We start from the raw sequence: 21979 nt of genomic DNA, 5'->3' as shown, positions 1-21979 counted from the left end.
TTGTTTGAATCTTTATCAAACAAAATTATGTATGAGGGAAATTATTTTTCAGTGTCTTCACTGGCCATCTTCATTGTATTTGGAAAATCAAAGCAAATCTAGAATTTGATGCCAGCAGCAAACTCAAAATAAGTTGCCACACAGAGACTTGTTTACCATCGTGTTACATCAGCCTTCCTTTTAATTATTCTTTTTTAATTGTTTGGGAAAATAATAATACTAACAATACTATTTGTCCGAGTTTGCACGAAGAATCAATGTCAATTCTAGCAGAAAACAAGATTTCACCCGCTCAACAGTCAATTGGCGTTATAAACTCTTTCTCCGGTGAAGCCAATGAAACGCGTGCACTCTCTGTGTTTATGAAGCCACGTTGTTAAGTGACGCAGTGAGGTCTGACATTGTCCCCCTGATAAAAACGATGACCGTGTCACTTTAACTGTAGCATATATGTCTCCAGAATTCAAACATACACCTCTTCATTAGTGGTACCTTCACAGGTATGCAAGTAAATCATGCCCCATACCATAAATATATATATTTTTTTACCTTTTGCTGGATGATCATTTCTTGTCTTCGGCACATAGATCCAAATTTCCTTTTTATGTTATTTTCATAATCGGTTGAAATGTGGACTTGTGTCCACTTTGGTCTTTTTGTGCAAATATGATATATGCCTTCTTCTTTGGATGAAATGGTTTCAGGTCACACTTCCAGATGTATCGGTGGATTCTGTTAAGCGAAAAGTGATTAACGAGGTACTCCTGAACACGGTTGCGGGTTACGTGCACGCAGCAGAAGTTTTTCGTCTTTATTCTTTGTACACTGAGCTTTCCCAGACTCCCTGAATCTATTCTCAATATTTTGCACTGTAGATGTGGAAAAAACTAATTTTGCATTGATATCCTTGACACAAAGTGTTGAGTCATGAGCCATCATCGCTCAAAAAGAGCTTTATCTATTCGATAAAGGTTGCCACAAATTACAGATTCAAGTTTTTGTTTCCTTTTAGAAAACTTCCCAACACATCTGGAAATGAGGCTGGGAGTTTATTTCTCAGATTATGGGTACAAAAATCTGATGTGTTGTGTTCCACTTTAATTTGACCATCTCTGTGCACCAAGTCACATGTGAAGCTAGTGATACGGTCCGATAAAAGCCTTAAAATTCTGGCATCTTGGAGATGGCTTTGATTTTTGTTTGCAGAGTGAACGGGTCAACACTGGAGCAATTTGATCATAAATAACCCATGACGTTTTGTCATTGCTGCATACGTGTAAAATGTGCACAACTTTGTGAAGAAATGCAATTAGATTTCTATCATTAAAACATTGACTGTGGCTGTGATAATGTTAAGGAATAGTAATAGATGTGATATGTATTAATAGCATTAATTATATGTGTTACAGACACTGACTGACTACTGTCCCATCATTCATATTGTTACCAAAGCAAACCTTCCAACAGCCACCAGATGTCATCATTTACCAAAATATGACAAGTTCCTCAGCTGAAAACAGCTTCCTGAAACCTATACAGGTTTATAAAGATGTTTCTTTCATATTACCATAGGATATAGTCTATATTTACACATATAACGATATACTTCGTTTCTCTAAAATGATAGTAGGTTTACAACAGTTACTCTGGACAGACCACAGCGAGAATACTATAGTTGATAATTTCAAATGGATTAAAAAATATGATTTCAGAATAAATTGCTGCCGTTGTTGGTTCCATATTTGAATTGTAAGAATAAATGTATCAGTTTACTGAGAGGGAATACTGCAGGAGATGAAATACGCCGTTTATCATAAATCAGTGTGACGTGAGACTCATAACTCTGGAAAGGATTCAACGGCCTCAGTAGATGTGCGTCTAAAGTGAAATCAGTGACTGGTCACGTGTTTATGACCTGTTCAGCCAGGAAATTCAGACAATCACTGGACAGAAGCAAGTTGTGTCAGTGGTTGTGTCACTTCCCTTGTTATGAACCCTACATCGGATACATGGCGTGTGCCCTTCAAAATAAATTCCTGAAGAAATGAAAGTATAGGATGAAAATAAACTCCTCTTTATAATCACTACGTAAAATGAGATGCATTTCTGTATCTATGTCATTTTGTATAAAACAAAGTATTGGCGTTCACCACAGTGACAACAAGAAAACAAGCAGAGAGGAGCAATCCAACAAACATTACATACTCAGTGTTCAGTATGTCAACGTCATAAGCAACGTGTCAAGGGAAAGCGAGAAAAATAGGGGCGCAGAAGGAAACCAGCATGCTTAGCAAATATTATTAAGATAAACTACGAAATAAGAAAGGAGGTGTCCAGTAATGAACATCGTTCAGATCCACCCCGGGTCGCAGGGATGGGGGTCTTTCACGCTCATTCCGTGAGACTTGAGAGCCCTGGTTCAGATTTCCAATGTGGAATAACAATGTTATGACCTTCTTCATCCTCTTGTGAGGAATACTTTACTTTAAAAAAAGGAGCTTAAGTGTACAATTTAATTAGTGTTAAAACCCAAACGAGGCGCACACAGACTATTTAAATTTAGATGTATAACAATGTTAACACGAAATTAACAAGTGATGTTTACGTACTTTTATTTGACAATTAAACCCGGAAGTAGTGCGCTTTCCGGTTGCTTAACAGTGCCTACTCAAACCCAGGACGGAATCGTGCAAGCGCACTGATGGCTAACAAACAGTCTGAGAATTGATGGTGAACAATCAGCGGAGGATATCACAGAATTTCTCAAGTTAAATTAAAACCCTCTCAGACTTCAATGTTGGACCGACGTGACGTCGCTGGGCCGAGGAGAGCGCGAGGCATCACCCGCGGCCGCCCGTGAAACCCAAGGAACGTTAATAAACATTAAACGTCGACAGCTAACAGTTAGCAGACTGACATACGCCTCAGAGTATTGCGTTAATACTTCCAACCGGCGTTTTTCTCCCGTGAGCCTTTCAACTCCACCCGTTGGGAGACCCCCCAACGAAGCAAAGGTGAGTGCCAAGCAACAAACCAACAACAACAAAAAAACCTACAAACCCAAATTCTACCTTCTATCTCCAACTGTTTTTTTTTTTTTTAACCTCACGCTAGCTAATTTTTATGCGTCTCTGTGGCTGGGGGGGACTGCCTTGACACTGCAGTCGAGCATTGCGTACTATTATGTAATAAATCAGGATTAGCGTTGCTGATGTGAACGTGTGGCAGCTTCTTCGTCTCCCTCCGCTCCGGCGTCTCCGCGTAGGTCTTAAGTCGTGCGTGAGGGCGAAACCATGCATAGAAATGTCCCGCATCAAGTTACAAGTGATTATCGTTAGCTAATTCACTGAAACCGTCCTCTCAGGACGACGTTTGTCTTTCTGCAAGGGGTGACTAACTGAAAAGCTGTGGCCAGTTTGTTAATGTATGTGGCTAACCAATATGACAATTATTGATTAGAATATTTAAGTTTAAATAATTTAAGTTTATTTAAAAAAAAAGATAATATCACCTCTGTGTTTGCATGTCACCACCCCCTCCCCTTCCTCCTCCTACATCATCCTCAGTCATATGATCCTGCTGCAGTGTTGCATGTCCACTGTCTCCTCAGTGCTGGTGCTCTGTTACCACTTTCACCTGACAGGAGTAGGAACAGGAGATGGACTGGAGAAATCTTCCTAATTGTGTCAGGCAACTGGTGCATCCGGTTGCTGCTGGCTTGATATCCGATATCAGCCTGTGGACAACCCCCACCCACAACCCTGCAATTTCACATAATTTTCTCATTCTTTCAGCCCAGCTCGGGTATTTAGCATCCACTCTAGCTTTTTCAGATGGAAGCAAACACCTACATTTAATGGATTGTCGATGCCTTTTTTGACACGAAGATGATCAGACGTCAAGCTGTTCCTCTGATTTAAATCAAATGAGTTTGCGGCGGTCTGCCGATGCCTATTTGGAGTTTTCTCAGGCTAAATACAGCATTTGCACATTTCCACCCACTGCTTGTGTGCATGTAAAGAAGGGCAATCCCAGACTTTTCATGCAAACTTTCATGAAGGAGCGCACTGCGAGGTTACAAGAAAAACCAGCTCATTTGAAAGTGAAATGGAGTTTCCATTCAAACTTTTTCGACCCATATCTCGTTGCTGCTCAGGTATACGCATGTAGTTTGAAATTTGAATGCAGAGTTTACTTTGGGAGCACCAAAATAGTATCACAGATGCGGACTTTGAATGGGGAAAATGGATATAAATAATTTCTCTGTGGCTTTGACGTTTGATATTTAATACTATTAGCAACATCAGCCTCTTAAATCCTATCCCAGACATACAGCCATGTGAAAATGATCATTGTGGGGTTTTTTTATATTCACGGTTTGTATAAAAAAAGTTCACCCCATATTGCAGCAGCTTGTTGAAACATAGATAGTTTTCTACATGACACTATCAGTCTTTCATACCATTGTGGAGGAATTTTGGCCTCCACTTCTTTACAGTGTTGCTTCAGCTCCTTGAGATTTGAGAGCTTTCGGGTTCTGTGACTGCAAAAACAAGCCCACATCACCAGCCCTCCGCCGCCGTGCTTCACGGCTGGTTTGAGGTGTTTATGCTGGCGTGCTGCATTTGGTTTTACTACTTTGCAGTCGTCACACCTTCTGACCCTTGGGTGATCTTGCTGGGACGTCCGCACCTGGGGAAGATTGACCGCTGTCTTGGATGTTGTCCTCTTGTGAATAATCTTTCTCGCTATAGAATGATGGACTCCAGATTGTTTGGAAATGGCCCTAAAGCTTTTCCCGGATTGACGGGCAGCAACAATTGCTTCTTGGAAATCATGTCTTTCTTCTTTGGCATTGTGTCAACACATACCAGAGCATCAAACTGCCAACATTGCTGATTTAACGAAGGTGTTGACACTTGATGATGATCACTTAATCAAGAGTACATGACTAGCAGTAGCTGGCTGCTCTTTACCCGACTGATTCCTATTAAAGCGGCACGGTTGGAATAAAAGGCTTTTGGGAGGGGCAACCCTTTGCATTTAATTCATGCATTTCTAATCGTAAATTATTCTGCAACAGCTCCTTTTCCTGCACTCAACATTCTGAACCGACAAGGTAGGCAAAAGTTTCCGATATTTGTGCTCATGAATAATTACAAAGGATGCAGTAAGTGCTTATCTCAGCTGATACCAGATGGATATAATGGGATGTAAACCGTATACAAGTGAGAAATGTACTTTGCATTTTCAGTCATAAGTCATGTTTACTTACTTGAAAGGGCTTTACAACAGCCACAGTACGAGTGAGCAAAACAACCCTCTCGGCTCTCACTAAGCACTAAGCGCTGCCGCAGGCCTTATTTTTTTCTGTTCCCACAACATTTTGTCGGGGCTGTGACTAATGCATCAACGCTCATGAAGTTATTGGAAAGCCGAGTCCGGCGCAGGAGTTCAGGCCAATCTTCCCAGCTGGGACGCTCGGGTCACTGGCTGTGGTTTGGGCTGATAATCCTGATAATCGCGATTGTCACCGCAAATGCCAGATGTGCTCAAAGTGAGAGTGTTTCCTCCCACCCCGCGCCAGTGTGGATTCATCCAACAGCGGCACACAAACGAGGCTACATTTCAGCTTGCTCTTCCCCAGCGAGTACTTCAGCTGCCTTTATTACCGTCTACGTGAAGGTTAGCTGAGGCTTAATGATGAAAACAGCTGTTTAAATCCCAATGTAACCATATTACTGTGTGTACCTTTCATTTCATTGTTGCTTGGCTGCCATTGGCTCTCATACATCAAACAGCACCGAACAAACACACTTTTAATTTGGTTCATTTGCCGTGTCTATAGTGGTGACAGGGTCAGCTTTACACTGTGACCACTGATGAAAGAGCTTCTTTTTTTCTTTTTTTTTAAGTGTCCCTGCCCATTAACATCACTGTCCACCCACATTAGACCTTAAGAGCATAACTTTGGCCATTCGGGAACCTTAATTCTGTCCACCTGAACTGCTGCTTCTTCATGTAGCACTCATCTGCTTTTGCTTAATCAATAGGAGTTCCCCACGTGGGATATTGTTAACCTGATGGGTATTTTATTTCATACCAAAGTAATCTGTTGCTCTGTGTTCAAGGCAAGGTGAGCCATGTCTGTCTTGATGGAGGAAGTGTGTTTCACTTTCATTAAGCGCTTTTGTTAAGAGAAAAAAAAACCAAAGCCAAAAGAGAGAAGGCCTTGACAACTTGTCTGCTGTCACTGGTTAAATCATTACAGCAGTGAGCCGGACCCCAGAATTTACACTAACAGTGGAATCCTGCTTTGCAGCATAGCTGGCACTACATTCTGCCAGACTACTACGAGACAATACAGTACACCTCACACAAAAAAAGAAAAAACTCATTAGATGACTCATGAATGCCAAGCTGAATTAAAAAAAAACTTGGTACAGGGTGTGGAACCGTCTGCAACATCTAATCTGAGGAGTTGTGAGCAGTGTTCCTACAGGAAAAGCCAACCTCAATACCTTCCTCCGCTCCTGGCGACGGTCGAAGGTTTGTTGTCGGTGTGTTTGTGTCAGATTTAAGATGGCATAAAACAGCTCTAGTCTTGTTGCTGTTTCTTAACCACGTTGACCCGCCCGAATAAAGTCTTATGTCTGGGAAACACTGGTTAGTCCGCTTAAACCAGTGACCCCACCTTGCATTCTACTGTGGATATTTCAGCTGAGCTTCAGAACCGGTACAAGAAGAAGATAATGATGGAGCTGTCACTAATAATCAGTGAATTACGTTGCTTATGCTTTGTTGTAAAGCATTTTTTCAATGAAGCCGAATATTCCATGTCGTGTTTGGAGGGTGATGCAGATGCAGGCCTTCGTGAGTCTCTGGGAAGGCTTTGTGCTCATCTTTGCTGGTATTTAACTGAAAGATGTAAGAATAAAGCCGTTGGCCATGCACTATCTTGTTCTCATAGAACTCGTTTTTCTTTGTTGCCATGGGTTAGGGCACAACTGACTGCACAATACACATTTTTTTCACATCTTTTTCCCTCTTCATTCCTATCTCGCCGAAACGGCTGTTTTTTTTATCACTGTGGCATAATCTGACTTGTGCTTCTTTCGCCAAGGTCAGATGAGCTCTCCCAGCTGCTCACTCCAAAGCTTTATTTGCCTATTTTCTAAGGTGAAAGAAAGAGGATTTTGAAAGGAGTTTGTGCCTTTTCTAGTTTCACGTCACAAAAGGGTCTCTTTATCGTGAGAGAAGTTTCTAATTTCTATCTGTAAGCGAGTCTGAAACACAACTGAGGCCCGTGACAACTTCCGTTTAAATTTTCGAGCAAAAATGCGACGTGTAATAACATTGTAATGATGTTTTTTTTCCGTGTTAGCTGTCATACACACAACTAAAGTAAATGTCTGGAGTTCATAAACGTATGTCATTATTTTTATATAGAAATCAACCACAGCTTCAGTCCATAGCAACAACAAAGCGTCTGTCATCCTGCTTTTTTTTCTCTTGAGCTCCCTCCAGCAGTAAAATCTGATTGACGTTCACTCTTGCTCAAACCTCCTTTTTCCTCATTTCCGTCTGCCATTGAGGATTTTTTGTTGTTGTTGTTCTTCATAATTACGGCCAAAGTGTGTCGCCATCTCGTTGTTGGTGTTTGATGTGAGACCACAAAGGAAAAACCAAAGGTATACGGTGTGGTATCTGAGCCCCTTGGGGCGCAGCGAGGAAGTTTCAGGCCTGGGAACGTGCATAATGAAGGTCAGAGGACTTCAAAATGAGTCAGAATCATTTAAATTTAAGGTTTGCGCTCTGCAGTGTTGCTCTAAGGCTTGCGTGGGCGTCATTGCAGACCTCGACACCAATACTCGGTGCAACTGCATTCCAGCACAGGGGTGTGCAAGGGAGAGGATGGCTGAACTTGCACCATGATTCTAGTGTCCACTGTGGCAGCACAGCAGGATTTTGAATTAGCCAGCTAAACAGCCAATTTAAGTCCATGCAGATTCTGGGAGAGCTTCAGCCTTGGCTACCACAGGACGACTGAGTTAGTTTCATTAGCAAGTTTGATCTGTATCAATTGTTGTTACAGTGGAGAGTTGTAATGGGACGTCTGTACTCACAGGGTAGCAGCTTGAGGCTACAAAAAAAGACATGTCATTCTATTTTAATCCATGAACAGGTAATGTGAGAGTAAAGATAGATTTTTTTATGTAGCTTTAAGTAAATTGAGCTTTTTTCAATATTTAGAAGATTAAAAAGGTTAAACTCGCCTTTTTTTAAAAGATTTTCCAGGAAAGTTCTATGTATATTCTTCTATCCTCCAGATGAGCTCTGCACCCATTATAACTCTGAGTACTGTAATTCCTTCATGTGTGCGTAATTGTGTTTCTGAGCAGTTGTAGAAGCAGCAAATTACCACTTTTGTTTGCTTTGCGAACAAATGTATTAACGCAAAATACAGGTAACTCCCTTAGCTACCTTTTCAGTCTTTGAATGTGTTCCTATGCCCGAAGCCAACACAACGCAGTAGTTTGAAACAGTTTCGCTCACCGTTTCAGGTTCTGACTTGTTCCCTTTTAGTGTTGAAACAGCTTCAACTTTTAGCTCGAATTTCCCGAAAAGCCTTATTCACCAAATTGTCGTCCATGAAGTACATTTTTGTGGCGGTGTTGCCGGCCAGGAACAACAACCTGCATCCACTGATCCAAGATCGCTGAGTCGTAAGGGACGCTGAAAGGGTTTCAACTCAACCCAAGGGTCCCCACGACCAAAAACGCATTTTCCTGAAGATATCTCCAAAAACAAGAACAAAGTCCTGTGTCGAGGGGTGAAAACTTCCACTTTTAAAATGGTCGCGGTGCATATTGTTCATACTCTGGCTGGAGAATTTGACCATACAAAGTAAACTCTAAGGTGATAGAATTCTAAAAAAAAAAGCTTTTATTCATGTATAAGGTGATAGGACATCATTGTAACACTGCAGATAAGCCAGAAAACGTGGAAAAAACATGCCATGGGCCCTTTAAGTGCACGTGGAGCAGAGCAGTGCAGGGGGGAGACGTGACTTGTTTGGAAATCATCATCAGACACAAAATTGAAAAGGGCATTTGGAAAGGTTCACTGAAAATCGATACTATCGATACTGAGCTGTTTGAGCATTAACTTCGGCTGTGCCACATTGTGACGAATACTGCGAATACTACTCCAGGCGTTTTTTTTTTTTTTTTTTTTGAGAGAGAGAAAGGCGTTATTGAAACCTTCAGAGATCACCACAAATGCTTTTGAAGCTCGGTAGAAACTGTGCTGATGATGTCACAGACGTCGTCGACGGGTAACACAGGTGAAATCGCTCGGAACACAGAAACTCCCAGCGTCCTTCCTCCTTTACGTAGCACATTAGCACGATACTCTGTGCAGTCGCTCTGCCTGTTTTGTCTAACAGCTGGATAGAGAGGTGTTAGAGTGGTATGTGCATCCAGGTCTAGGGGAAACAAATATCGCTTTCTTGATGTTCCTGCTACGCTCATGCATTATATCTGCCACTCATCTCACATTCCTCATGATGATCAAGGGAAGAAACGCTTTAAACTTCCTCCCCCTTTTTCTTCGCCTTGTTCCTGCTCTGCATGCGAAACCTTTCATTTTTCCCCTCATGTGGATTGTTCCAGGCGGTATTTCGGTTTTGAAAAGATCATTTGCACCCGTACTTTCACAGAAGACGGCTCTTCTGTCATCTTTTACACTTGTGGCTGGTGATGTAAATGATTGTAAACAGGAATATAGGTGCAGGTGAATGCAGGCGTCTCGTCTTTGGCTATCTTATAAGCAATGTTGAATTTCTTCATCACTCCTCAGTGCTTCCTCTATAAGTGCGGTACTGTTTCTTTTGTGAGAGCTTATTTTCCAATTTTTCAAGAGGGACTAAGACTTTAACAGTATCGGCATACACTTGATTTCAAAGGGACCCATAATCATGATTTAAAGGCAGATCACGCCAATCTAATCTATTTCAGGTGTTTTATCTCCGTGTGTTTGAGTGCATGTTTGACAGCTCCGTTAGGTTTTGTTGGAAGGATTTGGGTCTTGGCATTTCTTGGCTCACAGACATCGAAGTCTCATCATTACCGAACAGCAGGGGAAGCTCATTCAGTATGTGGAGCAGACCCTTCTGTGCTGCCTGTCACACAGAGGGAGCTCTCACTGTCGCTGACACCGGCCGCCTTGCAGCAGTAGCCTACATTTCACAGGAGGACGAAGAAAAAAAATATGGTGATGTCATCTTGAGCTCTCTCTCCGTCCGTTTGTCTCTTTTCCTCTATTCGAGGAGCATAATGTTGTGGAATATGACGATGCTTTCTGCTGCCCCGGCTGCATGAGGTAAGGTCCTCCGTTCACTCCCCTGTCATTCTCTTGTGCACGTGCACGCCGCCTTGGACCGGTTTCCATCTGTGCCGCTATGTTTATGTGTTTTGGTTTGCTTTCACTTGCCTTTGTCATCTTGTTTGCAATAGTCTCACTCTTTGGGGGGATGCTAAAATGCAAGCTTCTAATTCTCTGAAGTCACATCACACTACAGCCTGATGACAGCTAGCTGCTCAGAATGTGTGTGGTGCTAGACTGCAGATTGCTCTCGCCGAAATACTCACGCCGAGACGTTCATTTTAATCGTGTTCATCCAGCTGCTGAAGGCACCAATCGTGTAGACACGATGTCTGTGAGACCATCTTCCAGTTCTCCTTTTTGAGGTCATTGTTGGGTCATTGGAGTATCGCTCGTGACCTTTACTCTTAATCCGTTTTCCCTTGATATCCTGGTGTCTATAAATCCTGAATGTTTCATAGCTGTGCAAATGGCTGCACAGTTGAGCAGAATCTGCCTCGTACCATTTCTGTTATGCAAGAGGTATCGCACACACAAACGCACGTCTATTATTCCACTGAGGCTCCATGCGTCACACGCATTTTCATTGTGCAGGTCTGTAGTGGAGCCATGGCCGTGCTCCCTCCTGTGATCTTCCTCTCTGTGTTTGCGGCTGTGTGTTGTGAGTCAGTTCAAATCGAAGGCAGCGCCGTTCTCTCTCCTCTCACCGGACTGATCTGCACGCGGTTCCCACAGTGTCCTTGAAACTCAGTGCGGTGAGTCCTTCTCATTCCCCCGCTTTCCAATTGGTATTAGGATCCACCGGTTGCTCTGGGGAATCGGATAAGGGATGTTAGTGAGCTGAAGTGTTGTAGTAGGTGTTACTGAATCGTTTCAGGGATATTAATATAAGTTACAAACTATTCAGACCTTTTAAACTGCTTGACTTTTTAAAAAAGCGCCTAGTGACAAACCAGCCACTTATAAGAAAATCAGAAGTACTGCCCTGTTAGACCATGTTGTGTCTCTTCCACACACACAGACTCACACATATTTGCTCTGTCAGCAACAGAAAGGATGTCGAGCTGTGCTCCATTTGACCCTGTTGGTGTACCAAATGTTACAGTTTGTAGTAGGTGTGAATAGCAGCTTGAATAGACATGAGGCACGTGCACTTAAGAGGGATGGCATTGAATTTCTATCAGCTGTTGTCTGAATGGATATTATAGAGATTAGAGCCTCTGTAGAGTTGACGATTGTGCAACAGAGCTCCACCTTTTTCCAGATATGAGTGAAAAACTGGCTCTAGGCTGTGTTCTTGAACATGCAGAACGAAAGTGCGAATGAATTAATAACAATTGAAATGTGCAATTTCCGCTGTAGAACACAGAGTAGAAAAACAAAACTTGTGGTCACGCCTTGTTACTGAAGCTTGGCAATAACGCAGATCTAAACAATTCCTCTTTAAATGGGTATTTGCACCATCTCCAGCCGAGCCCTTGGGATGCTCTGACTTATTGTGGAGGACGTTGAAACAGACAAGCTTAAAGACATCCTGTATTTATGGCATAATACCTTTTCCCTAATTACGTGCTACTCTGTGGCAGGAATGTCAAAGATATGGAACGCTGTCAGGTCTGCAAGTATCTATTATTTTTCAACCAGCTACTTTTTCTGTTTTCTGCCTGTGCAGTCACTTGATTTTTTTGTACTTTTGTATCGTCACTTTTTTTAATCCATGTGGAAGTCCTTATTCTGTGTGATCTCGGAAGGCTCTCCTCTGACTCCGCCAAATTGGTTGATTAATATTCCTTGCTCCCCGAGCTACATGCTTTAATTCTCTGTCTGTCTCAGCCCCAACACACCACCGAACTGGGGCACGCAGAAGATTACATCGGAGTAAATCCCCCCACGTCTCTGCTCTCTTCGTCTTATTATTTAATTTCTCCCGAAACATCGTTTGACCTTCGGCTCCTAATTTCTGGAAAATGGACGTTTCTAGTGTGGCTGCTCATTTGTTTGTACCGTGTCGCCCGCTTCAGCTGCTTTTTTTGTTTTGTCAGAAGCTGATTCTTGATGAATTGAAAGCAGCCCTGTACTCCGGTAATTTGATTGTGTCGGTATGACTGTTTACCACTGAGGCACAGTTTAGTAACAGGATGAAATTGGATTCAGGAAGTCGAGTTTGAGCAGTAGACCGTGAACCCGAAGGCTTACGAGACACTTAAACATGGCAGAGGGATTTACAATATTCTTTAAGACTGTTTGATCAATCAACCCTAACCTCACAGCGCAGTAAGTACCATATCTCCTCATATAGAGACCCAGGCCATGATTCACTTCAATGGCTCAGGGTATCGGGCCTTTTTTAGATGCAGGTCTCTATAAGAGGCAGCATTTATCTCGTATTGTTATGACTAGTCATGACAGTGCATACATAACACCCATATACCTGCGTTCATGTGCCAGTCAAGCCGAGGTCCATTGATTGCTACGGAAAGCTATGATCTTGAGCAAAACGTTACACTTACCGCACCCTTTCAAAGCGAAATCCCCCTGTGAATGTAGTTTGATAGAAATAGCACTATTCTTAGCATGGCTGTCTACCCGGTTCGAGAGCCTTCGTTTGAAGTATGCACACAGGATCCTGGTAGTAATAATATCATGTAGTTTACACGGATTTCATCCAGCATTGATGAAAAGAGCTCTTAGATATCTTTACAGAAATTGCTGTTTTAGGGCAGCACATACTTTTTCTAGAACTAGCTGTTAAGAGTTTCTTGGTTGACATTAGCCTAAAGTCATCTTACTCACCGATCCAGCGTAAAAGTCGACTTCCAACTGCCGGCCAGGATTTACAGTCTCACCTATGCCAGTATGCATGTTTTGCTATAAGGAAAACCATGAGACCACATGGAGGTGGGGAAAAAAACATCCATACAAAACACGACAGCATGTGCTTTGTATTTTGATGTGATGTCAAACAGCTGCGGCGCAGAATCTACAAGTTCAATTGCCCGGTAGGGGGGTGGGGGGGTGGAAGAGGCAGACTGAGTTTGACAGTGGCAACAGGGCAAATGTAATAGACAGATGTCCACCTGGCGCTCCAGATGCAAAACAGGCCACGACTGGAAACATCATAGAAGCATTTAGTCAAGACTCTTCTTGCAAAGAGACGTGCAAAGAGCAGAAATTACTATTGTCAATGTTTTTTTTAATTTTTTATTCTTAATCTATTCCAGAAGTGGGGGGGGAAATGGAACAGTGACCAAAATGCAGCCCGATCACATGTGCACGATGGTATCTCTGAAAGTCTAACTCAATCACCAGTAATCATTTCCAAATTACTCAGCCGCAGCTGGGCCGATGGGCTGCTATGTACGTGCCTCTTGGACTATGAGAGCTGGGTCCTCTTCGAAGAGTGGACAGAAACATCACTACCCTCTGCTTAGGATCATGAAATGACTGCTGTCCTTGCGTGCTCTTGAACAGAACCTCCATAGCATCATATAAGCCATTTCAGTGCTTCAAAGTCAATCAAAACGGGTTAATTTTTAAAGGCGATGTGACTATTAACATCAGTTGATGTTGTGCAGCCTAAATGTGAGACACTTCTCCCTGCGGTTAGATGATATTCACGACTGTAATTAGATAACGTGTTGGTCATATTGTTGGTGTCTCTCGAATCCGAGTGATTTATTTTTAGCTCTTTGGAGAAACCCCTCGGCCAGCATTTGCAACTTTGTTTTGGGGCCTCTAGCAGTTAGGTTTCCTTGTGCGTACAACCTCTATCTTTGGCCAATGATTCATAGCTCTTGAGAGCTCGGCGATCGCTGTGACTAAACTAAAGCTGACTGCTGTGTAAAGCAACGGGCTGTCGAGTGAATTGCCAGTCACTTGTTTATTGTTGAGTTAAGTGCAGATTTCTTTGCTTCATGCGTTGGTTGCAAAAAAAGTTTGTACCGTTTAGAACTCATTTACCACAACAATTGACCAGGCGGGGATACATATGTGTGGGGACTGGTGTCAGAGAATAAAATACTCCATTGATGGTCTTGTCGTGTCCTGATTATGCTTAAAAAACGGGGCTGAATGCATGTCAGGGTTGTCCTCAGTGAAGTTATCACCGTGGTCCTCACAAATATAGATGACACAGTAGGTCTTGCTTTCTCTTTCTCTCTCTACAAAATAATTACAGAAGAAAGTGACCAAAGCAACACCTTTTTTTTTTTAATAAATACATATGTATAGTAACAGTACATGTTATGTTGTTGTCCCACCTCAGCTGTGTGACTGCTGAGTCACGGGCTGAAATCTGAAGCTGGCTTTGAGGAAAAAGTATGAAGCATCTATCTTAGGATGATGGGTCCTTGGGAATTGAGGCCAACTGAAGTGTGTCTTAGCTGGAGGCAAGAGGCTGTCGGAGCACTGGAGCGTTACATTAGCAGAATGACTTGCAGAGGGATTTAGTGACTGTTCCATTGTCAGGAAGTCTTCCTGTCTTCTGTCCGATATTAGGCACTGTTTATCTTATGAAGCGTCACCTAAACTCCCTCCTTCCTGGTACCTTTTGTTCGTCTCTCTCTTCTTAGCTCTTTCATAAGGAAAACTTGCTTCAATCAAATGCAATGATGATTGACTGTATGTATAAACCGAGGTGAGCTGCCGAAAGCCTGCAGCATTTTTACCCCGAACACCAGCTTTGCAGAATCGTGTTCATCATTTGTCTTTGGCTTTCATGATTTGTAATCTATGCGGTCTTTCCATGTGCTCGTAAGCCATTTACGCCGCACAGCTTCAGCGGATGAGATTGCTCTTTTTCGTGATCGAATTACTGCTTTCGGTAGAGGGGATAAACACAAGCAGGTGCAAGCCCTGACAAAGCTCAAAACATGATTGAGTTTAGTCTTTTTTTTTTTTAATCATCAGAGCTTTATTTAACAAATTGCCTCCTAAATCCAAAGTAATTTACCTCCATTTACCAGAGGCTACTCAGTCGTGTAATCCTAAACTGTACAGAAGAGTGTTTTGAGATCTTTTATCACTCACTGGTTTGCACTGCAGGCCATTTGAGACCCAAGCGCTAGTCAAGGCTGTCTTGTCCAACACTGATATGCATGCTGACACGCATACGTTGGCTGTTTGACTATGTGATGCTAATTAGGAAGATATTGGTATCAAGTGCTAACATTAAACTGATATTGCGAGTTCAGGAGCCAAGAAGAGCAGAGGCGCAGTTGTACGCTAATCATAGCTGTCAGTCACTGCCCACACAGCAGACTCCAAAGCGTTCTATAAGCCCTGAAAAAAAGCAATAATTTCCCAAATCACCACCCACACAATATTTGAGTTTGCAAAAAAACAACTTCAGAAAGTTTTTTTGAATGTACTAAACCTGTGCTGCGTTGCCATTGAATTTAAGATGTGTCTACTTCGCACTCATCTTGTCTCTTTTTGCCTTTTCACCCAATTTCAGCATTACTTTGCCTCACCGAACACGGTCCACTCAGGTTGGGCCTCTGGTTTTGTAGCATTTAGAATATGTACGCTGACCAGCAGTCACCATACAGTGGCTTTCTGCTGTTATCGCGGGACCACATGGTTAAATGATCTCTCCGAAAGCATTGTAGCTAGGACAGTAGCTGCAAACAGGGCCCTGTGTTTTATTGTGTGGAGGTGCAGCGATTGCGTAGAAGACGACTTCAATGGACTGGTAGATGGGACAGCTATTAGCTATTACACCGGAGTGTAAAATGGCTTGCACCACCATGCTTTGATCACACCATGCAGGCTATTTTAATTTCCTCCAAAACCAGGATATGAAAACGGGCCTGATGCGTTTTCATTTTAGAGATTTTAGAAGTTTGCTTCAAAATTGGAGACAGTTGGCTCGTGTTAAATGGAAAGTTATTCTGGACTGAAAGTTATTCACTTAAAGTGGGGGTGTAACTTTTTTTTTTTGGTCACAGGAAACAATGGTTTTCATATCAACCCTGGTGAAACAATTCTAGATAGTATTAAAATATCTTCTTTTTGCTTTATGATATTAGAAGAGCCACTTTTGCTTTGCTGTGTCTGTTTTTTCTATGTAAAAGAAAACGCTCTTCACCCCCCCGAAAAAAATAACTCCTAAATATACAGGAAGTAGTTCAGCAAAATGCCTCTGAAGTCATAAAAGAAGCTACAACGCGTACTCTGACTCCCCATGTGGTCCAGTGGAGCAGCTAAGAGGCAGGAAGCACAACCTTTCCCTGGAAAGATAGAGGTTATAGAGCCTGTCTGTCAGCTAAACTGTGCCTCCCCAGCTGCAGTAGAAACAGGCTGTTTATTGAAGGATTGACGTTTGGCTGGAAAATGGTCATAGGGGGATAATGATCATTTTCTTTTTTCTTCCCGTACTGCTTCTTTACAGTAAACATATATTGCAGCTGTTTGCCTTGAGATTTCATAACTGTGTAGGCACAACGTTGCAAATCCAGTCTTGCAAAGCAGCCATCCCACACGGGGGCACTTAAGTGGGTGCTGTTCCGAGCCAAAAGTTTAATGCTTTCCAACCAACTTATGGTAACCCATTGCTTCTCCCTCTCGACAGACATGCAGCCATCGGAGCAGCGCGGACAGGCCTGACTCTGGTTTCCTACAACCATGGAGTCCTCTTCCGAGTCCCAGCAGGAGCCTGAGAAAACTTTGGTAAGTGGTACAAGTCTGGCATGGACGTGTGCAGCTGACACATTTAAAAATAAGAATATACAGCTCTGTACTGACATTGTAATGACATTGGTCTCAGAGCATTGACTCTCAGGTCTCAGGTTCACGTGCCACAATTAAAAGGCACCATAGCTGGCGCACCGGGTGCTATGGTGCAATTAAATTTTTTTTGCAGAGTAGTCTGGTTGAGTTCGACTGGATTTTGCATGATATACTCTGTACTCTATGTAGGAAAGTTCCAGTTTAACTCGTCACTTAAAATCCACTCACCCTGGCTCATTACGTCTTAGGTACGGATAATTGCCCCTAATAACCGGTGGTCTTCACTCAACCTCCATGCATACTGCTAATTTAGAAAGAGTTCCTGTTTCCCACTGGTATCAGTGACAGGATGTCTGCTCCCAGAGTGCAGTCCCTGAACTTTAATGATCAGCTTAAGACGCTAATATCGTCAGGCTGTCGCAGGCTTGTCTTGCTCGCTGGGACGGATACCAAACTTGGCTGCATGTGGGTTAAACCTGTGTCAGTAGAAGACCGCCACTCAGGCCACCCGTGACATATTAAAGGCCAATCGAGCTGTGACGTAATTTGCTTTATTAAGCCGTCGTTCTTCAGCATCCATGGGGCTTTGGTTGAATAGTTGAATTTGCTATTTTATTCCACACGGACCACGCAGCAGATGTTCTCAGAGGCATGTGTACGGGTCATATTCAGCACATTTATATGAACAGAAATCAGGAATCTAACAAGAACAGTGCAAATAAGTGTGAGGGTGAGTGTCAGTAGAATGTATAGATACCGGTGTGAATGGAGATACCTGAGACATAAGTGTCTTTAAAAAGATTAAACCGTTACTTACTGCTGTGTCCAGATTAGTTTCTGATGGCTTCTTTCTGGAAATAGCTGGAAGACTGAATTACAGTGTTTTTTAGAAATAAATGTATGTATTTTAACTTATACTATACTATATGTTTCTCAGGCTAAAGCACACTCACTTCGAGACAAAGCACGAGCTTGAGAAGATCTACAAACTGCATCATCTGCATAGAAAACAATGTTTTAAGAGATGTTGGATTAAGGATGATGCTCACATGGATATTGAATCATAACGAGCCATATACAGAGCCTCCTTTGTGCAAGTTCCATCCTCGCGTGCGATCTTACCAATAACCCCGAAAATGTGACGGGAGTGGACCTGTCGCTCGTTACACACACGTATCTCCTGCCTCCTCTGATCTCCCGAATACGTCAGTCCATGCTTTCATTTCACTTTTATTATAATCCTCGGTAGCAATTTTTCTGGCAACCGGAAGGGGGTTAATTATAGTGGCGGATAACTGGGGCGATAATGGCGCTGGCTATCTCTCCCACAGGCCTCCGCATACAATGGAACACAATGAGATTGCGTGGGAGTGGAGCTAAAAGCCCTTTCTTGTTTCTGTGACACTTGCCTAAAGTGGGAGTTAGTTTTAATAACACTCTTTCTGCGTTATTATTGCAAGCTAATTAGATTTTCCAGCCTTCCTCTCTGCCTATTTTAGCATCTGCCTAATTAAACTTCAGAATGCTCACATTGGTTTGATGCGTTTAGCTTCAAAAGCTTTATTTTGGGTTGCGTAGACGTTGACGATTCCGGGCTGCCTCGTGATCTCGGGCCCGAACCTCCTTTTAAACAGGTTGCCGGCCGCGTGTTTGTCGCTTTATCACACATGATCCCTGACTACGGCGTCAGGCTGGTGTGAGACTTGATGTGTTATGATGCCAGCTTCCCCTGCTGCTTGCTGTAAAGGCCTGCTAATAGAGAGGATGGCTTCCAACACACGATGAAACGCTTCGGGAAGCACACCAGGTGACTGCTGCTTCTCTGCTTTCTCTGACATCCTCACAGCCGGGATGGGTTTTGGCAGCCGGCTCCCCTCCTGTTTAAAACATCCACCATTCAGTCTGCTGTCATTTGCATTTTACATACTGTAATGAAAGCGCTGGCGACCTGCTGTTCAGAATAGGCGGCAATGAAAAGGCACACAAAGCAACCATTATGCTCTTTGATAATGGGTTGGAGGGACCGCAGAAATAATAGAAGAGGATCCGAGACTGGGAAGTCATCCTCAGTTGTTGTTGAATTGCCCTTTTTTAAAAGGTGCTTCATATTTAGCTTTTATATTCGCTGAGGGTACAAGGAATATCCTGCTTGGATGCTCCGAGATGGATGAGCAATGCAGTTGGTAATAAAACAAGCTTCATAATCTGTGAGACAAAGCAGGGATTTGTTTCTGGGACCAGCATTTATCATCAAGTTAATTCAGTATTTGTCTCAGGACAGAGGCAGCAGTCCAATCTGCTGCAAAGTACACCACAGGCTGTTAACCTGGCTGCAGCACGGTTATCAAGCTCGTGATTTAGCACGCAGTTGGTATTCCCAGCTTGTGTGTGCTCTTCTTCTTGTTTCCCGCACATAGATACCTTGCTTACCGTATATTAAAAGTATCTATATTGACAGTGTGGAGGTGGAGATCAGCCTCAAGATAAAAATGGACAAATTCAGGAAGCAAATATTGAACTGTTTTCATGCATGTCAGGCAGCCCTTTGCACACACTGAGTGGAAAGTTAGTTCAGATTCACAGCTAAATGCATTCATAAAGCTGTTTTAATTCAACCTGTGGTGACCTGATGTGCCTGCTTTTACCTTTCAAGCTTGGAGAGACTCGCATGGCGACTCAAAATCCTCATTATGATGATTTCCTTTTCAGATACCTATAAACATCAAGGCAAAGCAGAAAGTTTAACCCCTTAAATAGCTCTCGTTGTGTTTCTAGTTTTTTTTTTCAGTGGCTCAGAACTAAAAGCTTTTATTTTATTTTTCTTAATGAACCTAATTGGTTAAAGGAGCCTTTTTTTTTTTATCAAAGCATTACTTTGCAATCGCTAAAACTTTGCGGTTGGTCTTTTTTTGATGGAGGCCACATCAGCTGGCTCAGACTAGATGATTTGGGTAGGAAGTCACACACTGGAACAGTCGGTTTTCAAAACACGCAAGCATATGTCGCATCACTATGGGCAGGGCCTTGTAGCATCATGTGGATTACCTATTTACCCCCCCTCTTTTTTTTCCACCTCTCTTCTTTTTTCTTCTTCTCTGGCACGAATTGATTGGCGCGCACAAGCCGACAGGCACACATAGGCGCCCTCCTACGAGTGCATTATCTGTCTGCACACTGGGTGCAATCATGACGAAGGACGTTTCCTCGCTGAAGCATCTCTCATCTCTGAAAATGCACTGAAGTTAGTGCCGTGAATACAACTTAAGCACTCATCCCTGCCTGCCTGCCCGTAGTGTTCCTTTGCAATTTAGCTTGTGTGATGGACGTTTATTTCATATCGACGGCCACTGCAGTACAGTGCAGGAAACGGCCTCCCTCCCCCTTTTTTTTTTTTTTTTTTTGGGTCAAAACAAAACTGATTCAGAATCCCATGATGTGAATCACAGGCTTCTCTCTCAGCAGACGAGAGGGTGGCGGGTCTCTTACAACCGTTGCTTTGTGGCTCTGTTAAAAGAAAAAAAGAAAACCTTGTCGGTGTCCTCTGTCGGGATTTTCTCTCGCACCCCCTTCTTGTGCGTAAACCTCGAGATTATAGGAAGTATTTTGACATGAACCACGATTCCTTGTGACAAAAACTAGAGGGACTCAAACCTCTCTTTGAAGGAGCAGACTTGGCCTTCCTGCTGACATAACAACCCCGCGTCTGTTTCGCTCAGTTTAAGAGTTTCTTTTTCGGCCGGGTGGGGGTTCTCGTGGCCCTGGCGCCTCTCCAGGCCTGTAGTTTTACCTCGCCTGTTCGGACTTGTGTTTCTGCCTCCATAAACAAACTTTAGTTGTTGCATTGTGTCTTGAAATGCTCTCCACTCTTTGGTGAGTGGAAAATGGTTAAGTAGGTTAAACTAAAACTGCAGCAGAGGAGCGTGCATGAAATGGATCCTCCGGGCGTGTGTGCGTCCTCCGCTGTGGTGATTTTCCACGATGGCTGGGAACAACTGGCATGGTCACTTTGGTTTATTGGTGCAGAAGGGCCTCAGTAAACAACACTAATGACTCTTTTTTTCACTGTGGCTTCCAGTTAAATTGTAAATGGACTCTACTTGTATAGCTCTTTTCTAGTCTAGCTGACCACACAAAGTGCTTTTAACACTACATGCCACATTCACCCATTCACACACACTCATACAAGCACGTCTTAGTCTGTACAGCTACGTGCTTCCTACTAGTTCAGCCCTCTCTAAACAGTAAATGTTTAACTTCCTTGATTTTTGTGGCAGCGCTGCGTTTCACAGGTTTTTGCACCTGATAAAGAGGCTCTGAAAGGTACGTTTACGAGTTCGGTGGCTGTCGAAATAAAAAAAAAAGGCGACAGAAAATATGTCAAAGAGACGGATGGATAAAGAGGAAGCTTGAGGGAAGATTATGAGCGATTCGGAGGACGGATGAAAGCGGAGTTAAGAGTGGGCCAAATGAGGAGGAGGTAAACAAGAAAATTACTCAAGGCTCGGAGTGTGGAAGAGGAGAGGAAGAGGAAGAGCACTTATCAGCCAGAAAGAGGGAGGCTCAAATTCTCTTGCAAGCATGTTCTCGCTGCCTTGTCTCCTCCCTTCAGTATTCGGTGTGTGTGTGTGTGTGTGTGTGTGAGAGAGAGAGAGAGAGAGAGAGAGAGAGAGAGAGAGAGAAACGGGGCTGAGCTCAGTGGCACGTCAAACTGCTTTTAGTCCGACCCAAGAACCCGCAACGGCGACAAACTCGGCTCCCTCGACTGACTATCACACGGTAACGCATTTCCTCTCTTTCTGTAAGCGAGCCTCAACAATGTCAGCGTGTCGAAACGGGAAGCAGGGGTGGGCGGATTAGACCGAGA

General features: G+C 43.1%; 1 protein-coding gene across 3 annotated transcripts in view; it reads left to right on the top strand.

The window, feature by feature from the left end:
* Positions 1 to 2659: 2659 nt before the first annotated feature.
* The window catches only part of osbpl8 (oxysterol binding protein-like 8), a 67250-nt gene continuing 47930 nt past the window's right edge, over positions 2660 to 21979 (top strand). The window contains exons 1-2 of one of the 3 annotated variants that reach the window (XM_072377934.1): positions 2660 to 3014; positions 16958 to 17055. In XM_072377934.1, the coding sequence (XP_072234035.1) occupies positions 17011 to 17055 (45 nt within the window). In that variant the 5' untranslated portion in view covers positions 2660 to 3014; positions 16958 to 17010. Of the gene's footprint in view, positions 3015 to 16957; positions 17056 to 21979 lie in introns of those variants that run through there. The other 2 variants (XM_072377935.1, XM_072377937.1) reach the window with 2 other exon arrangements.

This window comes from Leuresthes tenuis, unplaced genomic scaffold (genome assembly GCF_036924035.1).
Source record: "Leuresthes tenuis unplaced genomic scaffold, fLeuTen1.0.hap1 SCAF_23, whole genome shotgun sequence".
Taxonomy (NCBI): domain Eukaryota; kingdom Metazoa; phylum Chordata; class Actinopteri; order Atheriniformes; family Atherinopsidae; genus Leuresthes; species Leuresthes tenuis.
Note: the sequence above shows the minus strand (reverse complement) of the source record. Positions and strands in the feature narration are given on the sequence as shown.